Source organism: Mus pahari, chromosome 15 (assembly GCF_900095145.1).
Source record: "Mus pahari chromosome 15, PAHARI_EIJ_v1.1, whole genome shotgun sequence".
Lineage (NCBI taxonomy): Eukaryota > Metazoa > Chordata > Mammalia > Rodentia > Muridae > Mus > Mus pahari.
In genome coordinates this window covers 56,108,458-56,129,773 of record NC_034604.1, presented here as the reverse complement: position 1 = coordinate 56,129,773, position 21,316 = coordinate 56,108,458, and the positions used below count along the sequence as shown (strand labels likewise).

The 21,316-nt window shown below is 41.5% G+C and overlaps 1 protein-coding gene across 6 annotated transcripts in view; it reads right to left on the bottom strand.

Moving 5' to 3' along the window:
* Positions 1–21,316, bottom strand: part of Htr4 (5-hydroxytryptamine receptor 4) — a 181,122-nt gene that overhangs the window by 159,317 nt on the left and 489 nt on the right. For 5 of the 6 annotated variants that reach the window (XM_021214463.1, XM_021214464.2, XM_029546963.1 and 2 more), the window contains one exon: positions 5,308–5,380. In XM_021214463.1, the coding sequence (XP_021070122.1) occupies positions 5,308–5,333 (26 nt within the window). In that variant the 5' untranslated portion in view covers positions 5,334–5,380. Of the gene's footprint in view, positions 1–138; positions 167–5,307; positions 5,381–21,316 lie in introns of those variants that run through there. The other variant, XM_021214461.1, reaches the window with a different exon arrangement.

Genomic DNA, 21,316 nt, shown 5'->3' with positions numbered 1-21,316 from the left:
AGGGTTTCTCTGTATAGCCCTGGCTGTCCTGGAACTCACTCTGTAGACCAGGCTGGCCTCGAACTCAGAAATCCGCCTGCCTCTGCCTCCCAAGCTAAAGCAATGTTTTAAAGTAACTAATTCAAACTCACCACTTACCTTTGTTACAGATTTTAATTAATGTCATATGTTGTATACAGCAAGACATGTTTTTATAGAGAGATTATGTGTTTTATTTCTAAAGTGTTCAACTTTTGGTCCTTCTAATTTTTTTTTAAAAGTCAGTTTATGAAGATGTAGATGCATTATCATGAAAGCAAATGAAGCCAAAGAGACGCAAAGAAGTTGGGAGATAAAATAAATGTACATTAGAACCCGGTCACTTCTACCCAGCCTTATTTTACTGAGTGTAAATTTGTCTCTTCGGTTTTTAGAACCATAGCAAAAGAAGAGGACTGCCACCATTTATTATTTTTAACTGTATAAGATGCTTTGTTGCTTGCTGATATGAAACATTAATAAGAGAATCCTGCGCCATTTTGCATAGAAGAAACAGAATCCCAGATGAGGATGCTCTTATTGAAGAAGGAAGTAACACCAGAGACCTCAGGGGCGGCAGAGAGGGAACTTCAGAGAGCCCAGCAGGCAAGAAGATGAATCCAGGGTAGCAAGAAGCTACCAACACAAGGAAGCTAAATACAAAGGAAGACCACTCTTACGCAGTCTGGGGTCATTATCTTAAGGATTGCTTCTGCCTACTCAATGCTGCTCTGAACCCTGTACTCTCTGGAACTAAATACCCACAGGACAAAGTCATCAAAAGCGAACACCTTTTGCCTGTAATAAGCAACAGGAAGAAAGGAATACAGATGTGGCTTGCTTTCAGGGTGACCCGAGGCAAGGAAAACCATATATCAGTGGAAGCGTATGCAGGTATACAAACAGTAAGTTCAGGCTGAAGTGGAAATTTCTGGTTTCTTTAACAACTCAATCGTGTCACATGTCTTTCTGGAAGCTGTCTTGTGAGAGGTCACATGATGCTTTGCTGAAAACAAACACTTGGGATGGTGCATGATTTATATTTTTAGGAAAAAATCTACAAGTAGAACCCCACGGACAGTGAGAGGATGCTCTTGCATTTCTATAGCATGCAACACTTCGTTGGTCTTCCCTGGTCTTTGCTGGCTTTCACTTCATAGAGAGAAATGTGCCAAAGAACTTCCCGTGGTATTCTGGCTCATTCTGGACACTTCCACTGGCTTGTGCTGTGTCAGGCGGCGCCTTGCTGTTTCTGCTGGATCATGCCGCTGCTCCTAAACTGTGTTTGGTGTTTGCTATTGAACTGGACTGCTGGCATCCTGTCAAAGAAGAGTGAAATTGCCCCAAGGTAATACCTCTAAAAAAAAATCCCACAATTCCCTTGTCCTATTAGCCTTCTTTTCCCCTAACTCTGCTCAGTGGGGTAGAAGGGAGGTTGAAGCGTTTAAGAACCCTAAATAAAATAGGTTTTGAAAAATATAAGCCTTCTTCAAGCTGCCTCTGAAGTGAAGGAGCAAGCCTTTTCAGATACATTGTATAGCTTCCCTGCCTTACATAGAAGAGAGAACCAGTGAGTTATTCTCCCCAACAAAAAGAAGATCTGGGAAGAGCAGCCACTGCAATATTAGAGATAACCGCCCAGAAAAGAACACAACTGTCTACTCCAGAGCCCCCAAAAGAAACATAGGGGCCAAAACCCCTAGAATTCTGTGGTGTCAGACTGTTTAGAAGAATCTGTTGGCCCGTCAGCTCACTGTGAAACTTGTGAGACACTAGTTATCACAGAAAGAATTTACCTGAGCTCACTTCCCAAATAGGTCCAGATTCACTGTGAAGCTTCACCATGACTTGGACCACCCTACCATCCTTGCTCTCAGTGTAGGAGAAAGGGTTTGCATTGTAGTTTGTAGCCTATAAGGAAGGCCCAATGTTTCTTTTCTTATTCTTCTAATACCCAAAGAACACAGCCCACTGGGTACCTCACTATCAAGGTTCTTCTACCATTCCTGACATCTTTGTCCATTTTAAAATGTGACTCTCTAACAGTTTGGTTTTAACATTTTTAGCTTCACAATAGCTGGTCCCAAATTACCTCTGATTACGTTGGCCAGGATTAGCTCCTGATGAGTCCTATCCAGGAACTCTGATGGATAGATAATAGTAAGGACCAAGCCATAGAAGCAAATTCAATAAAGATACATAAACAAATGCTGAAATGGTCAATATGGTTTGACAAACTCTATAAGACACTTTATTATAGCTCGAAATTCAATCAAAGATTTCTTTTTCTCTTCATGTTCTGGGACAGTTGATTAGAGTTCCTCAATCTTACAGCTCATGAATGTGAAAAGTATTTCTGAAATTTACAATATGTTTATTGTCTTACACTACGCTGTTCCCTCTGGGTGTTCATTGCTAAATTCTTTTTTCCAAGCCATATTTCTGTCTTTACCCAGACAGAAATGTCATGTCAGCTATCTGTCTAACTACACACACACACACACACACACACACACACACACACACACCATATACTCATTGACAAAACAATTATAGGAGAGTAGAAGACAGAAAAGTCTATGACCCTGAACATAATGGAACAGGGATGATTTATAGTTCCTAGGGTTGCTTAAGTATTAAATGTAGTGATACAAACCAACATTATAGCTCATGATGATTTCCTGCGTCCAGCAATGAAAACACTCAACACCCAATTTACAGTAAGTTAAAATGTCACTGAAGGACTGTGTCCTGGGAGAGGTCAGCACACATACCACTGTGGTGTGTGTGTGTGTCACATTAGTGAGCATATTCACAACATATACATATATGCACATATTTATATGCACATATATAACTAATCTTAATGTCTGTTATAGCTGCTAGGCCATTGGTTGTTAAGTCCCTTCTTATCCAAGCCAAGCCACTTCCTCTCCTAATACTCTTCCCCGTCTACTTTCTCTCTTTCCTCTTTGTTTATTCTCTGTCCACAGAGCAATTAAAAGAATCTCTCTCTTGGACAAGGAACCTAGAGCTTTCAGTTCCTGCCTCATCATGTGTTTGCCTTGCATGTGAAGACAGCAATTGAAAAGAAGACCCTGTAGTCTTTTTTCAAAATTGTAAAATATACTCTAGCTACACCTAGAATAATCTAGAACATCATTAGTAGTACGGATCCATTGTGATTTCTTCTAATAACTTATTAATAGGTATTTCTGGATTTCATTTTTCTTTACGTAAACTCACTTTCAAACCTGACTGTTTATATAAAAAGGAATTTTATTTCACTTGATAAGTGATAAAATAATATTACCCCTCATTATAATAAAAAAGTTGTTTATTTGTTGTGAGTTACTGATGATGAATGCATCACAATTTGGCAAATGTGAGCCAAGATATCCTTTTTCATTGTTGTTATGGACACTCAGAGGCTGTACTCAGGAGGAAATGAATAGAAAGTCCATGGCATTTGCCTGTTACTAATACTGTGGGTAGAGAGGAGGAGTGGGTAAGGATGAACATATGTTGATAAGATCCAGTTAGAAAACGGACTGGTATGTGATAGCATCATGAATCCCACACCATTTTTCCACAGTATCCCAGGAGAACCGCTAATCCTCATGTAATTGAATCATATTCCACCACTGAAAGCTAACACTGCTATAAATAAATGTCTAAAAGCTAGCAAGGTAAGGGATCATAATGTCTGAATTATCCCCCCCCCCACCAGAGGTACACTTTAACCAGCTGGCCCCATTTGATCCAATGTTTAGAACTTAAACACTGTTTTGCAACGTTGTACCACCAGGATTGCTCACTTTGGTTTTCTGGTTAACAAAATGAAAGCCTGGGTTCTCTGGTTTCCACTATGTGTTCTCTTATAAAATACTTTATTGATAAATAATGCCTTTTTGTATCTACTGTACTTGTACTGGCTGGTTTTGTGTGTCAACTTGACACAGGCTGGAGTTATCACAGAGAAAGGAGCTTCAGTTGGGGAAATGCCTCTACAAGATCCAGATGTAAGGCATTTTCTCAATTAGCAATCAAGCGGGGAGGTCCCCTTGTAGGTGGTGCCATCTCTGGACTGGTGGTCTTGGGTTCTATAAGAGAGCAGGCTGAGTAAGCCAGGGGAAGCAAGCCAGTAAAGAACATCCCTCCATGGCCTCTGCATCAGCTCCTGCTTTCTGACCTGCTTGAGTTCTAGTCCTGACTTCCTTTGGTGATGAACAGCAATGTGGAAAGTGTAAGCTGAATAAAAACCTTTCCTCCCAAACTTGCTTCTAGGTCATGATGTTTTATTCAGGAATAGAAACCCTGACTAAGACAGTACTAGAATGCAATGCTATTTGAAATATGCATTGTACATTGATGACTACCTGATCAATAACTCTTTACGCAAAACTCATCTCATGCCAGGGCTTCCTCATTTTACTGTGAGACACATTCTGTCCTTCAGCGATCCTCTGGTGGGATCATAGCACAATTTTGCCACTCAAGTCAGACCAAGCTGGCACTCTTGTCAAGCCAGCTGTCATAGTTTCTATTACATCCAACCAGAGCACAGACCCATGTTTAATACCTAATACATACTTTCCCATGGATCTCAAGTGAAAAAAAAAGTGTCTCCTATGATTTCACAGGGCACGTGACTTTAGGATGTCTTCCAACTACAGTTACCTGTGGAGAATCCTCAACCTCAAGGACTACAAAGGCAGGACTACTTAAACTCCCTTAAATTCAAATTTCTCTGCACTATTTGGTAAGACCAAATAAATCAGAGCTACTCTCTAGGTAAAGCCTCCCATCCCCAAAGTTTGCAGAAAATTACAAGAACCACAACTATGTAGGTGAGTGTAACTCCACGCAGCACACAAACATCTGGTATCCTATGACCATGGTCTGATGCCCTGGCTGAAAACAGAAGTGGGAAAACTAGGACCTTCTAAACAAAACTACTTAGAGTTACATCTGAAGTTTAGACACAGATAGATAGTCTTCAATCTTATTGCTTCTGTTCAAATGCATAACTTTTCTTATTGCAGAAATGAATATGTATGTTTAAGTGGGATCTGTTGGTTCATACAGATAGAAATATTAACAGCTGGGTTTTTAACATTTAAGCACAGTAATAAAGCACTAATAAACAATATAGCACACTCATGGTTATATATGCAACAGCTAAAAATTCCATTTTAGCTTTGCAGTTCCACTACAACAGAGTTGCAGAGGCTGTCTGTCACAAACTCCCACATCCAGCAACACAAAGGATCCAAAAACGCAGCCTACCTCACATTAGCATCAAGTTTGTCCATTACAGGAAATGGGCATGAGGATGTTGGATTTCAGTGCCCACAGGACCCTGCAAAGGAAATGAGATGTTAGGCAGGAAGGTAGCACAGAAAAACAAAGATCTTTGTTACAGGAAGAAAATGCCAAGTAAGGAACTGCCTCCTAGTAATTGGAATTTTCATTTTGTAGAACTATGTAATAACCAATACTATATCAAAGAGCTACTAGCACACTCAGGTTGGATGTGTGGGGCATGTTTTGCTGAGTGCCGAAGAAAAATTCTGTTCCACTGATGATCTGGTACAAAAACACACAGCTACTTTAATTCACTCTATGTTATTTGTTTCTCTTCATTTTCCTAGAAACGTGCTTTCTTTCTATGGTCTGCCTTAAGAAGATGCCAGCTAGTGAAGATAGGCAACTCTACTGCTGGAAATAAAATAGTAATGGCCTAACATAGTATTTTTCAGGCTTTTTTTTTTTTTTTTTTTTTTTTTTTTGTTTATGATTGGATTTTTTCTTTTTTTTTTTTATATATTTTTTTTCAAACAACACAAGTTTACTTGGGTATTTGAGAATCTAGTAAATACTTATTCTCTGCCCAGAAACAGAAAATGTGTGCAAGCAGATTAAAAAAAAAAAAAACCAACAACAACAACAAAAAAAAACACTTCCTAGAGAATCCAGAAATCAAACTATTTCTATATAAGTATGCATCCATCCATCCATCCATCCATCCACATACCTACCTACCTACCTACCTATCTATCTACCTACCTACCTACCTACCTACCTACCTACCTATCTTTGTATCTTCCTTCCTACCTACCTATTTACATAGCTTCCTACCTACCCTATCTATCTCTGTGTTAGTGCAGGCTACACATGCATGCATGTGAAGGCCAGAGGTTGATATTTTAGAGGCCCCTCTATCACTCTGTACCTTGTTTCTTGTGAGTCTGTCTCTAATCTAGATGCTCACCAAGTCAGCTATGTTGGCTAGCAAGAAAACATTTGGGATCCACCTGTCTCTGCCCTGACCCCAACACAGGGCTTACAGACCAAGACTGATCTTTATGTGGGTGGCACGTAAAGGATCTAAACTTGGTCTACATGCTTGTGCAGTGTGCGTTTTTAGTGGCTGAGCATCTCCCTAGCCCCAGAGTCTAGGAATCTTGAACATAGGAACTCAGGACTTTAAAGCTTACTTAGGAATTCTAGGCTAAGTAGTCCTAGCATCCATTGAGAGAAAATTAAATTTCTAATCACTGGGAGTTCCTTTATGTAGACCTGAAGAAGCCCCTTACATCCTTCTCTTCATTGCCCCTCACTTCACTTAACTGAGTTGGTTCTGTTAACCCACTGTGCAAAAGAATCTTTAAGGCTTGCATCCCATTTCTTCCACCACATAGTCAGAGGATGCAGGAGAGGAGCCCAGCTGCCTCTCCAGGTCACCCTGGACAAGCTCCTTCTCCTTCCAGGTATCATCCTTCACTTCTAAAGAATGAGAGAGATTATAGGAGAACATCTCTGTGTTCGCTTCCAGCTTGGCTAGTCTATAATCTGCTAGCAAAACCTCTGAGTTCGTTTATCCAAATAGGAGAACCACAAAACTCAACCTTAGCCTTTAGATGCCTTGGTGAGCATTCAGGAAGAAAACACTTAACCATAACAGGAAGCACTCACAATAAACCCCAAAGTGTGCATCATAACTTACCAGCCCATACACACATTGCCTTGAGCATCTTTCCAAACTCAGCTTGACCCATGCCCACAGTTTACTGCCCACTTGCACACAGTTATGCTATTTCTCTTGAACATCCAAAGTAAACCCCACCCCCAGAGAACTTTGCTTTTTCTCCCCCTCTCCCTATATTCAATGAAAATTATTCTCTCACCTCAAATGTCACTTCCCCAGGAAATCTCTCCATGCCTAAGATCTCAGACTCTATTTTCTGAAAATTCCTACCTTCCATGTTTCATTGTTTCATTCTGATACATGCATTTATTGTAGTCAATTATAGCCTTCTTGTTTATGTTCTGTCTCTGTCACTTCAATGTAAGCTTCAATAGTGCCATTATCTTGCCTCCTCTAATATCCTCAAATCCTACAAAATTGCCCAGCTCATTGTAGTCTCTCTGTACATGTGCCAGTCAAATTAAGCAATTAATTCATTTTGAAAATGAGGAAATAGAATTTTGGCATTCTGTAACTTTCTCACTGTGTGTGTGTGTGTGTGTGTGTGTCATTTTACACAAGCATCCTTGAACACCTTATAAATACAAAGGATCCAAAGCCAAGGTAAAGAGATGATCAACATTCCAGGGCATAACTGCCCTTCCAGAGGGCTTGTGTTCTGTTCCCAGCACCCACACGCTAGCTGATAATTGGCTACAATGCTAGTAATCCTAAGAATCCAGTGCCCTCTTCTGGCTTCCACGGGCCCAGTCACACACAGAGTATATAGACATATCTGTAGGCAAATACTCATATACATAAAATAAAAGCAATTTTTTGAGTGGGTGAGTCCTACTAAATTTCATTTTAATAAGCTGCCATTAAGCAAATAGCTACGAACGCCAGTTTCTTTTCTTCCTTCCATCTCTGAATCTTGATCCCATAGATGAGGAAACTTAGGGTCAAAGAGTTTGGTTCCCTTGCAAAGTTGCATAGCTAACACATGACAAACCTGGGAATAGCTTGCACAGCTATGAATTCTGGAACTCAAGATTTATCTGCATAGCCATATTGGTGAGAATATATAGGTACAGCTTCTCTGACATTTCTAGGAGATGTAAGCAAACATCCTGTTCCTCTAGCCCTTAGGATCTCTCTGGCCTCTTTCCCTCGATGATCCCTGAGGGTACAGTACAACTAATCCTCCACTCTACCCCTATCTCCAAGTCGAGGGTGTACTAATGACAGTTATGTGGCATTCTATTATGTAGTCTAGGAGAGAAGGAACTCTATTCTCCATATGAGTTTCATTCCAAGAAACACTTTGGGATTATTTCAACCAGATAAGGAGCCTAGTAAGCTGGGGAGGGAGAGGGGGAGTTGGAGATGAAGAGAAAGGTAACAACCTTTTCTATCATGTGAGGGACAATGACTGTCTCAGTACTCTCTCAGGACCACAACAAGCTCAGCCACTGGAATTACTCCAGCACTGTACATGTCATAAGAGAAAATATCCGGAGCACAGAACACAGAGTCTGAAGAGCTTATTTTCTTTGATGGACGTAGTCACACACAATACTGTTCCTTACAGAGTAAAAGGGGGGAGAAGAAACATTCATCTTTACAGCCCTCCACACTGTGCTCACACGAACCCTCAGCTCTCTGGCTTTTAAGCTCTTACATGGCTGAGGGTATAAAAACCCACAAGGTGAGCGTGCCTCAAAACTGTCTGAACTACTGCTAGGAAACTGTCGTTAAAGGCTAACAGAGAGTGTGTGGTTGCATCTCTATTACAAGAAATATGCACATTGCACTCACCTGTAATGGTCTCCTCCTATTGGAACAGAAGATCGATGAGGTTTGGTATGTTGCCAACACCTGCCCAACTGGAGCTACATCATAACCTGGGCTTGCTTTGCTGAGCCCTGTTTGCTTTCTTTGGATATGGTTGCACGAATGGATATTCATGCATAACTATGCTTAGAGGGACCACGTTTCTTTATAGAATATGCCTACATGGGTTGTATTTCTACATCAACGGTCATACTCAATATCTTTGTTTTGGACAAGTGTCAGGAATAAGTAAAACATTATGTATCTTAACAGCCAAATTAAGGCTGGGAGCCTGGCATGCTATCAGGAACACTGGAGAAAGGTGTTATGGGCTGTGTGTTCTCAGCCCTACCCTGCTACTGGTTCACTGTTCCTTGTAAGGAAGTCGTTCATCAATCAAGAGTTCATTTTCCCCAGAAGTGGAATGGAAAGACAAAGATTACTAGGTGGGGTGGGCATGGAGAAAAATTGTCAAAGAATTACAAATTTCAAAAGTTAAAGGAAACCCACATACTGTCTCAAATATACTCCACCCATCTCGTAGGTAGAGCAAAACAAACAAACAAACAAACAAATCAATAAGAGCAGGTATTTATAAGAGTTAACCATTCAAATGTGTATTATTGACCTCCTCACCTGAGTGGCCCAGCCTCCCAGCAACCATAGCACCAATGTTTGCAAACCCACAGCATCACATAGCATTCACGCACTCTGTGCTGGCTGCAATTCTACCAGCCCCAACTCTCTTAAAGTGAAAAGTGTGCTTTAAAAAGAAAAAAAAACCCATATAGAATCATCTGAAAGTGCAATTGTGCAAATTCTCACTCAATAAGAAAATTTGTTCTCGCTAGCTATTTACCTGCACTTCTTTCCCAAGAAGACACTCGGAATTTGTAGGAAATTGTTTTCATAGTCTTTCGAACCTCTCTCAATTGGTATATTCAATGTAGAAGTTTTCTCTCTGTAAACGTCTTCCAAAATCTATATCATTTGTTTATTTAAGCATTTAACTTTCAGTGTACAAATACAACTGTATACAACAAAAATGGCCAAAAAAAGTACCTATATTCCAAAAGCTGGATATACTAGGGTTGGTAGCCAAAATGCTACTTGAGCTAAGTCATCTAAGATAGTCCTAAGTAACAATCTCATTTTCTTAAGTATAAACCCACACAGGAGTTAACTCAGTCATTCTTAGGATATCAGTATGCTGGTACACACAAGCATGCACATGTGTGTATGAATGCAAAACACTCTTTAATATATTTTTTCAAAAACAACTAAAGGAAATATTCTTCTTGGCTAAATAAAATGTTATTCAGTGGAAAGTTTAGCATTGTTGCTAGAAACTGCTAGTTTAAACAGTGAAGACCACAGGAGAGGCACACTTAGTCTACCTTTCAGGGAAAGTGATGGTTTAAAGGAAAAGTGAAAAAAGGGTGTGAACTTCATGTCTGTTCCTAGCTAGGAACGGACCTAGAATGTGTGTAGAAAACAAACTTTTTACAAGGTGGGGATTCTGACCCTCAAAGAATATGCTAAGTATAGAAGGCTTACCAGAGGCAAACCAGGTCCAATTAAGGATGGATCTTAGAATATCAGGATGGAAAAGAGGTTGAGGGGAACATAAGACAGATTTTGTTATCACTTGATCAATATCTCCTTTGACCAGAGTCTATGAAGAGATGGGTACACAATCAGCAGGCATCTGTTAAGCGAACAGCATGACATCCTCATTAGAAAAGGAATTAGCCCCACATCTGGGGTGCCATAGAGGAGGCATAGAGGTCTAGAGAGTAGTCTGAGGCTTGATGTTAGGTAGGTCCCTCGAATCACCTTCTGTTTATTTACCTGTATGCCTTGGCAAGGATCCACCTCAACAGAGGCAAAAAAAAAAAAAAAAAAAAAAAAAAAAAAAAAAAAAGAAATTTCAGCAGGAACTACAGAGGCAAGTCACGTCCGAGGGGGAGAAAGCAAGTCAGAGATGANACCTGTATGCCTTGGCAAGGATCCACCTCAACAGAGACATATAATAAATAAATAAATCTTTAAAAAAAAAAAAAAAAAAAAAAAAAAGCATGAAAACTATCGGTCAGTCACGTCCGAGGGGGAGAAAGCAAGTCAGAGATGATTGTGAATTTCTGATGAAATCCAAGCACGCGATGAGAACAGAAGAAAATAAGAGGCTGTTTATGGTTGGGCTCTGGTTTTCATGCATGAGAATCACCTTCAGACTTGTTAAAACAGAATGCCCCCCTCAGGTTTCTAATTGAGTAGGCTTAGAGAGTCTGTATCTATAACAAATTCATAGGTGCTTTTGTTGATGCTGCCACTCCAGAGCTCCTCCTTTAGAACCAAGGGGGTGTGCTGGCCAGACATGGTTCTCCTACCACGTGAGAAAGAATATGATGATGGGAACCAGGTGACTCCAGGGCGAAGAGCTAAAACATTGTACGGTGGAAAACATGTTCTGTTTTCATTTTCTATTTCATGTTTTTATTTTATAATTGCATGTGTGTGTGCGTGCGTGCATGTGCGTGTGCGTGTGCGTGTGCGTGTGCGTGTGTGTGTGTGTGTGTGTGTGTGTGTGTGTGTGTGTAGTACAGGTACTCTCAGAGTCCAGAGACAGTATCGGATCTATTGGATCCCCTGGAGCTGGAGTTGTAAGCCACCGATGTGAGTGGATCCTCTAGAAGAGCATCAAACTCTCCTAACCACAAAGCCATCTCTTGAGCCCCTCATTTTCTATGTTAGCCGCTGCTGTTTATGTTGATGAGAAGGACTCAGATATGTGCTAATTTATCTTTGAGAATCTTCCTGCTATTTCAGGATACACACACACATACACACACACACACACACACACACACACACACAATTAAAAACTAAAAGAAGGAGATATGTAATGGAGGGTTTGGAGGGAGGACTGGGAAGGGGTAAATAATGTAATTATATTATAACCTCAAAAATACTTTATAAAAGAATCTTCCTGGGGCTAGAGAGATGCCTGAGAGGTTAGGAGCACTGACTGTTCTTCCAGAAGTCCTGAGTTCAATTCCCAGCAACCACAAGATAGCTCACAACCATTTATAATGAGATCTGGTGCCCTCTTCTGACCTGGAGGCATACATTCAGGCAGAACACTGTATACATAATAGCTCTTTAAAATAAATAAATAAATCGGTTTAAAAAAGTATCTCCCTGCTATTCACTCATCTTCTTCATAACAGAAAAGCAGAACTCTTGTGTCCGTAGTCTTTAGCAAGAAACACAGCATTATCTTAGTTGGGTGCCCTGGAAGCAGATCTCAGTGTGAAGATGAAGTGCACATAGTTATTCTGGAAAGTGAAGGTACACTGGGAAGGAATGATGATTGTGTAAAAAAAGGGGGGGAGAGAAAGAAAGAAAGAAAGAAAGAAAGAAAGAAAGAAAGAAAGAAAGAAAGAAAGAAAGAAAGAAAGAAAGGGAAGGGAGGGGAGGAGGATGGGGGAAGGGAAGGAAGGGAAGGGAAAAGAGAAATGAGAGGCAGCCCATGAGAAATATGTTACTCAGACACTGAAACAAAACCCTACAGGGAAACCTTTGGAAATGGGGACATCATATGGCCCAGAGCTGCTTGAAAGAGTGGGTGGTAACTGGGGCATCCGTACTCCCACACCTGTAATTGGTTGGCTAGAACTGGTCAGAAGGATTCCCAGGCACCTCAAGATCATGATGTCTATGAACAAAGGGAATCTAGCAGGTTGAGGATCTATCTCCACAAACGATGCAGCGATGGCACTGCCTTCTACAGGAAGACAGTGAGGGCATCAGCAGGAGTGTAGGAAGAGGGTAGGCATTGCCTGCTGCTGCTACCTGGCTGTGCTCTGCCACACTTAGTGTGTGCAGTGCACTGTTTTTATAGTGCCTTCTATTTCTTAAAAGTGCCATTGACTTCCACTTATAGTTTTGACTCTTTAAGAAGACGTTTATTTAAGGAAAATTAATTAACCTAAAGGAAAATGCTGTGCAGATAATGTTCCAGATGGTATGGTGTTGGCAAGATTCACAAATGGACAGAACCGAGATGACTGGAATTTGATGCGCATGAGCAAAGTTGTTTGAAACAGAGGAGCAACATACTGTACCCTTCTGTAAAGGGTCACCTAGGTATTTTGAGTTTTTTTTCAGAGCATGAAGATGCACTCCTAACTATCAAACTCCGGAGGTTGTGTGAAAGCAGCTACTGACATTGTAGAAATGAAATTGTATGGCTGTGCTCCAGTAAGTCAACATGGAAAATTGAATTTCATAAAAATTTTCACCTGACATATTCCTAACAATTTGAAATGTAAAGTGGTTCTTAGATTTCAGTTCACACACACACACACACACACACACACACACACACACACACACGCTCACCAGAAACTTTGCCAACCCCTAATTCAACTCCAGCCCTGAAACATGTTCTGATTCTCTCAACTGCTTGTATGACCTTGGCAAATGACTTAACTCTCCCTACCCTGACAGTGTCATCCATATCATAGGGACAAGTGTAACATCAACCTCTCATGATTAATGCACAAATACACACTTAGACACTGGGTTCCCAATGAACTCTGTAGTGTTAGCCTGTTTTCCTAACATGGTGCGGGTCAATCATCAGAGATTACTTCCTCTTGGGATTCTTCAAAATGGAATCAACACACCTGATGACATTGGCCTTCTATCCTGAGATGTGATTACAGAAACCATCTCTCTTGCCTGCAAGGAATCTAAGCATGAGAATGCTGATGGTTCTTTCACTGCTGGTGTCAGAGACCCAAAAGTGGGAACAACGAAAGCCAATGTTTTCATTACACCTAAATTAAAGCTTTAAAGCTGGTGGTTCTCAAGTATGAAGGAACCTAAAAACTCTTCCAAAATCACATTATCAAATATGCTGGTGATTTTTTTCTGCTGCAGATGAATTGTGGGGAAATTTAGGAAAGCTACACAAAGACCATCTGTCCTGAAATCTTCCTCCTCATGGCCCAATGACCAAGAGTCCTAGATCCCAGGATTTGCTGAACATCCCAAGAGCAAGGGCTCTACAGCATATTTAACTCTTTTGCCCTGTCCTTCCATTGCTTCTGAAACTCCTGGATTAGAAGATAGTTTATGCAGAATCCCATATTTCGGATATAATATGCAAATGATCACATCCAATTAAATTTACCAATGCAATCTCCATGGGCAGAAGCTATTTACAAATTCTTACCTGGAAATTCTTGAGCAGAATACCAACCTTTCTCTGATAAAATGTCACCAATAAAATGTCACCTCTAAAATGTCTATACTCTCCTCCCAAAAAAGCATATCCCCTGACCCCCAAAAATGGGAAAATGAAGCTGTACCACCAGATGTCACAAAAAGTGAATTTAATGACGTTAAAAAAGCGTTCTAAGTGGGCCTAGGACCAAACCTTTCTATGCGACATCTCTTCTGTCTTCATACTACACTATGAGGCAGAACTGCGATTATCTTCACTTCACAAATGGGTAAACTGAGACCTGTACAAATGGGTGCCATCCGAAGCAACACTGAACCGTGGCTCTAAAGCCCAGATCTTTACCTACTAGCCCATCCCACAAAAGGATGAACATCTTACTGAATCCCAATCAACTTTCCCAGCTTAGCTTTACTTAGTACATGTGGACACCTTCAAACACCCACCCCTGCCCCTTCTGCATCTCCTAGGATTTGAAAGGGAATGCATTTTAAACCTCAGCCCGAGCAAAGTTCTTAGCATCCTATCTGATTGAGTTCCGTGCTATGTTCCTGTCAATCACTGGTCTCCAGCTGCTAGGTGTTGCCTTTAGGATACTCAGCTCCTCTGTCTTGCAGATCCACTGTTTTAAATAATAAAAAAAAAAATTAAAAAATTAAAAAAAAACACATGGAAGAGTTCTTGGAGCACTGTAAAGAATTATCTAAAATAGTAATTTCCCAGCCTGCCCTTTGCATAGGAAATTTAAAGCACTGAGAAGAAACGAGTATATTAGTTCTATGAAAGCATCCCTGGTGGGCTGTGCAATAGGGAAGGACGCTCTCTATTGGAAAGGTGAGCCTTGTGTTAAGGATCAGAGCGGTAGGAATTGTGGGTTCTTGTGACGTGGTTGACCTTCATGCTGGCCTTGACTTCATCTTTTCCTCTTCCTTCTCGGAGGGGATACAACAACTTGGCGGATAGGAAAGTGCTTCTCGGAGTTAGATAGCCAAAGTGCAACAGCAACTATGTTGATTGTTCCACATCTGACCTTGGGTAAGCGATGCTCCTGCCTTGATTTCAGACTCCCCATTATAAAGTGAGGAGGGAAAAGCAAGTTTTTAATCACTAAGAAATGTACCACTGGGTGATAGTATTAAGGTAAAGCAACTCTAACAAAATACTAATTACAAACACTACTGGGATTTTACCTACAGATGTTCATTACGTAATTCCTTCAACTTTACGTTTAACCATGAATTCTCAAGATAAAATATCAGAAAATGAACACAAAGTTGGCACCCATGGCTGTTAGAAAAGCTAAATGATAGAAGAGTTGTCAGCAAAAATCACAGCCAGTGCAAGACGCCTTACTTATTTACTATCTTGGGGGATGGCTGAGACAAGCTGATAGCTCCCGCCCACTCCTGGGATCTGTGTGTCAGAGGTGTGACATGCATGAACAGAATGAGAAGCCAGGGCCAAATAGCACCGAAAACAGAAGGCAGAGGTGTGCCAGAAATCCAGGCGATGCACAGATGGGATTCTACACAGGGAATGGTGGATAGGGTCTTGTGGGGGTATCATGGCTTTTTTTTATTTTACACCACATTAACGTTTCTTTCTTATCAGACATCCTTTTAGGAAGAAAAAAATGCACAGCCCTGGAGATAAATCTGACTTTAAATTCTGTCTTTGCCACACTAGCTGTTTGAGAACAGGCAATGGTTTCTTGACTTTTCAAAAGATCACTTGTCACTGGGAAATACCCACCAAAACTACTAGCCCGAGTCCCTGACAGCTACACTTAACCTTGATCGTGACCTTGACCTTGTGTTCACAGATGAGTGATCCAAATAAGAGCCTATTTCTGGAGAATTTTAACTGATTGACACAGACTTTCAAAGGTGTCCCGTTAATGAGGGCTACAAAGAGAGCTCCAGGAGCTGAGCTCTCTGGAAGTGACCCTTCACCCTTCTACCCTGGACCCTGGCTCCTCATGTCCTTAATAAAAGCCCCAGTGTACTTCCAATAGATTCAAGCCTTTGTTTAAATAAACCATTATTAACATGCGGTATACAGAGGCAAAAAGAACAACTCAACTCCAGACATATACCCAGGAATTCTTTAAAGCTCTCGACTACACTTTCCAAATCTGAAAATCATGGAATCAGTACTTCTCTCAAAAGCTGATAGAAAAAAAAAGTTCAAAAAGACCAGGCATAGAACATCTACTTAGACTTTGATAGCATATGATGGATACCCAATAAACATTATTCTACTTAAGTTTCAAAATACCAAGCTCTTTCTTGGGGCTGGAGAAATGGTTCAGCAGTTAAGAGTGTCTACTGCTCTTGGTTTCTAGCACCCACATAGTTGCTTACAACCTTCTGGAATTCCTGTGTCAAGGAATCCAGTGCCCTCTTCTGGTGTGTCACACATTAGGCATTCACATGGTACACATATATGCATGCTGACAAACACAAACATCATTTGTGTTGTTGTTGTTGGTGGTGGTAGTGGTGGTGGTGGTGGTGGTGGTGGTGGTGGTGGTGGTGGTGGTGGTGAGATAAAGTTTCACTATGTAGCTCTGGCTGGCCTGGAACTCACTATGTAGACCAAGCTGGCCTCCATCTTACAGAGATCCACCTGCCCCTACTTCCCAGTGCTGGGATTAAATGCGTGTGCTATTATACCCAGCAAATAAACCATTTTTTAAAAAGATCTTTCTGAACAGGTTCTTAAAGGTCCATAGTTTGGATGTGCTCATACAAAGACAAAGTCAGATGTTGGTGCTCAGGAGGAATGTGGGAGTTGACTGAGTTTACATTTTGATTTTTGAAGAAACTTTCTGATCCTTATTTATGGTTTTCATCAGTTACACATAAATGTGCTGATTTTTCCCATCATTCTAATGCAGATCTGAAAGGGAAGGAAATACAATGCAACTGCACAAGAAACAGAGGTGAGGTGGATAAAGGATATCCCTTCTTATCTCGCCGGGGAGTTTGGAGAGGACATTCTTGGCATCACAATGTAGTAAAGGACTTTGGGGCTGGAATCCTGTGAATGGGGTATTTTGTCATCCAAATTGAGGTAGGGGTGGGTATAGACCAGGACACAGAAAGATTGGGGGCAGATGCTGAATGAGAGATGAATTCATCACTCTTACTGTTTTGGGATTTTGCTCCACCACTTCCTCCTCATTAATACAATACTTGTTTTAAAAATGTCATCTTCCGCCGGGTGTGGGTGGCACATGCCTTTAATCCCAGCCCTTGGGAGGCAGAGGCAGGTGGATTTTTGAGTTTGAAGCCAGCCTGGTCTACAGAGTGAGTTTCAGGACAGCCAGGGCTACACAGAGAAATCCTGTCTCGAAAAACCAAAAACAAACAAACAAACAAATAAATAAATAAATAAATAAATAAATTAAAAAAATAAAAAAGTCATCTTCCCAAGAAAAGGCTGTATTAGGGCTTTGTTTTAATTATCTAAGTCTTAAACCCGATTGTGGTCTCTAGAGAAACAGCAACAGCATGTGGACAGCCAATAGAAGTGAAAATTCTCTAAGTCAGAAACAGACCACAGAGAGGTTGCCCAATGATGTAGGCTCTAACAAGTGGATCTTTCTATTGCTCATCACAGACCAAAGGCCACTCTGTCTGACAAACCTCAGATATACAGAGTCAAAGCTGATGAATCTGTGGGGCCAACAGGCAGCCTTAAAAAAATAGCCTTCTTAGTCAGCCTTGGATTCCCAAGCTTATCAGTAATTGCTACAGGAGTCACCCTTACTCAGACAATATTATAGGCCGGTCCTATTGATTACCCTGTTGAGGAGCCTTGTACATTTTATTTTCACCTCTGCCTCAATAGCATGCAGCACGGAGTTCTCAAAGGGCAGGCTAAGAAGACTAAGGTGGGAGCTGATGAAAACACAGGAACTTTAACTTTCATGACAAAGAATGGTGGTGATGGAGTTATAGAAACTTGAATGCCTTGGTCACTATTTGGTCACTTCACCTCCTTTCATTTCCCTTCACATCCTCTCCTCCAGGACCCCACCCAGCCACCCCTCTCTCACTATACACATACCTTTGAGCTAATTCTGAATAAAAGAAGGTTTTTTTTTTTCTTTTTAAATGAAGAATGGCATAGGCAACAACCCAACACAATTTACAACCGAGAGTCTTTAGCCTCCTCCCTAGAGGCAGACTTGGTTTTACAAGTAGGCTAAGGCATCTTTTAGTTCCTCTTAATCTAGCCTGTTACACCAAATCTCATCGCTGCAAGGCAGTACAGTGTGAAAGGTCCCAACCATGGATGGTAGCAAGACATCTCACCAGCCAGCATCAGCACCAACACTCAATAGTGGAGAGACACATATATATTACCTCTGTAAGCTTGGGTCACTGTATTTCTTCTCTCTCTCTCTCTCTCTCTCTCTCTCTCTCTCTCTCTCTCTCTCTCTCTCTCTCTCTCTCTCTCTCTCTCTCTCTCTCTCTCTCCCTCCCTCCCTCTCTCCCTCTCCCTCTCTTCTCTTTCCCTCTCCTAGGATTCTTAATGAAGATTAAATTCGACCATCCACATAAAGCATTTAGAACTGTGCCTGGCGCCTATCAAGGGCTGGGTTAATGTGAGTTATTAAGACTATTAATGCCTCTGAAATGCACCTCAGCCTTCAGCACATCTTGAGTACTTGCAGGCAGAGAAATCAGGCAGTGAAAATCCAGGAGGGATAAAGGGGAGTACACGAGTGTGGCTAACAAGACGGGGTAGGATGGCTAACAAGACAGGGTAGGATGGCTAACAAGGCAGGGTAGGATGGCTAACAAGACAGAATAGGATGGCTAACAAGACAGGGTAGGATGGCAACAAAGTTAGCAACAAAGCAGGTGTTTGGTGGTGAAGCGTGGCTGTGTTGGGCTCCTAGGCTTGTGTATGAATATGAATTCCAGCCGTGATTCTCAACTAGAGTACAGGAAGACTTTGTGCCTCCATCGGCACAGTTAGTAATGTTTGGGTGTCGTTTTGGTTGTTGTAACATTGGGATGCGACTAATGGATGCTAGGGATGTTGTTAAATATTCTACACTGCACAGGTCAGCAAGAATCATCTATCCTAAATGCCAATGCTGTTGAGGCCAGAGAAAACATGAATTATAATGTAACATGACATTATCTTAATAAGAAGGAGACTCTGGCACTTCAAGAAGATGCAAACTGAGTGACCTTTAAAACCCCTGACTCTGATGGTGCTTGAAGTTAATCCTTGATCTCAAACTTAATTTGGCAGGACGTCTCACATTTTCACTTTACCCACATCTTCCAACAAAGCTATTCTTTATCAACAAAGGTTACTAAATTTTTAAAGGTCCATATGAGACATTAGGTCAAATTATTCTTGCTAAAACAGTGTCAGTTGGAGTGAGTCGGTGCGGAGAGAATCCTTCAAAATGATCTAGTGACAAGATTCTCTATTGAAATCCTGTTTCCACTTTTACAAGAAAAGAAACGAAGCCGGAGAGGGGTGGAGACCGGAGCTAAGTCCCACAATGTGATGCTCATGAAGAAGTAATAGAGTTTTAGCCGGACACTGGTAATCCAGAAGATCTCCTCCCTGCACTGATTCTTTATCTTTCATTTTCCCTATGACTGTAATCTGTGTGTGTCACAGACTCTGGGAATTCCCTAGATCTGGGTTTCACCTGACAAAGGTGGCACTGATGAGGAGAGAGAGAGAGAGAGAGAGAGAGAGAGAGAGAGAGAGAGAGAGAACTGGCTCTAGGAAAACGGACAAACTGCCAATTGATTAAGCTTTGGCAACTCCCGATGAAGGGGGAGGATAAATGAGAGGTGACGTCAGTACCCTGTTCAGATGACTTGGGGGATGATGCGTCAGCCACATGGGAGAACCGGGGTATGGGCTGGGATGGTGTGCTGCTTTTGACAACTCCGGGTGCCCCCTTCAGTCTGTGATGGTGGGGAAGGAAGCGAGAGGCTGAGCAAAGCAGGGGTGATGCTGGTGAGTCCAGAGTACAAAGAAAACACATTTGGTTTGATGGCCCAAGGGATAACATTGAGAAGTGGAACCTGGAAACCTTGGGGGAAACCACAGGTATTATCTTCCTGGTGTTCTGGGAGCCCTGCCTGCTCAGAACAGAGGAATTAAAGGCTCCCTGAAACTCTGGGTAACTTCCCTGTGCCCTAGTTCTCCTAGAGTTTAAATGCCAACCTTGACTCTACCACATAAAAAGAATTACAACAAAGATACCTCCCAGAAGACAAAATGCTATAAACACACAGGGAGATTAGACTAAGGATGCACAAAGAAAACAAATGCAACATTTAATGATTTGGGAATGCTGGAACATTGGTTACTTTGTGTAATCTTTTTTTCAATATGAAGATACTTCCTGGATGGGAACTGCTTGTCAGGATTCTGTGGGTCTTGTCCTTTCTCTGACTCTTTCCTCCGTTAGGGTACCACAGTCATCACCAATGTTGTTTTCCTTCTCTGACTGTGCTCAAAAGCAACAATAGCAACCTCTCATCCCTTGGTCACTGAAGCTGAAATCTCTGAGGACCAGACAAACATCTATCAGCAGCTATAAGCCAGCGTTACCTACAGCTGTATGAACCCAAAGAATTCTATCCCAGCAATAGGAAGACCAAGAAGGCAGACTTGCATCAGTGTCCCCCTTATTGAGAGACGCTTTCATGTCAGAGCTGTTCCTTAAGAAACACTTCCTGTTGCTTTCATGGGGCAAAATGGGAAATCGCCAAGGTTTTTCTCCTAATGCCCAACTCTAAGAAGTCAAGCACTTGCCATGACTCTCTCACCTCTGCCGAGTAGCATTCTCCTGAATCAACAGCCACTTCTTTCAGAAGCAGCCAGCAGTGTGCCATGCACAGGGTGCAAGCCTGGGCAAGAAGCATCTTCAGTGGAGATTGGATTCCACGAAAGGCAACAAGAGCCTGATGGTCCCTAGTACTGCCAGTGACTGAGACAGCAGCATGCAGCCCAGAACATCCACGCACTCATGCCACTACACACGCCTGCTGCTTATATACGCAAGAGGCAAATATCTTGTTACACATAGAGGGTACACTCAGTCACACACTCAAAATTATCTACAGCCTATCGAGGCATCATACATCGAATTACACACCAATAAGGACAGATACAACATAGCGTGTCTCTCTCTCTCTCTCTCTCTCTCTCTCTCTCTCTCTCTCTCTCTCTCTCTCTCTCTCTCTCTCTCT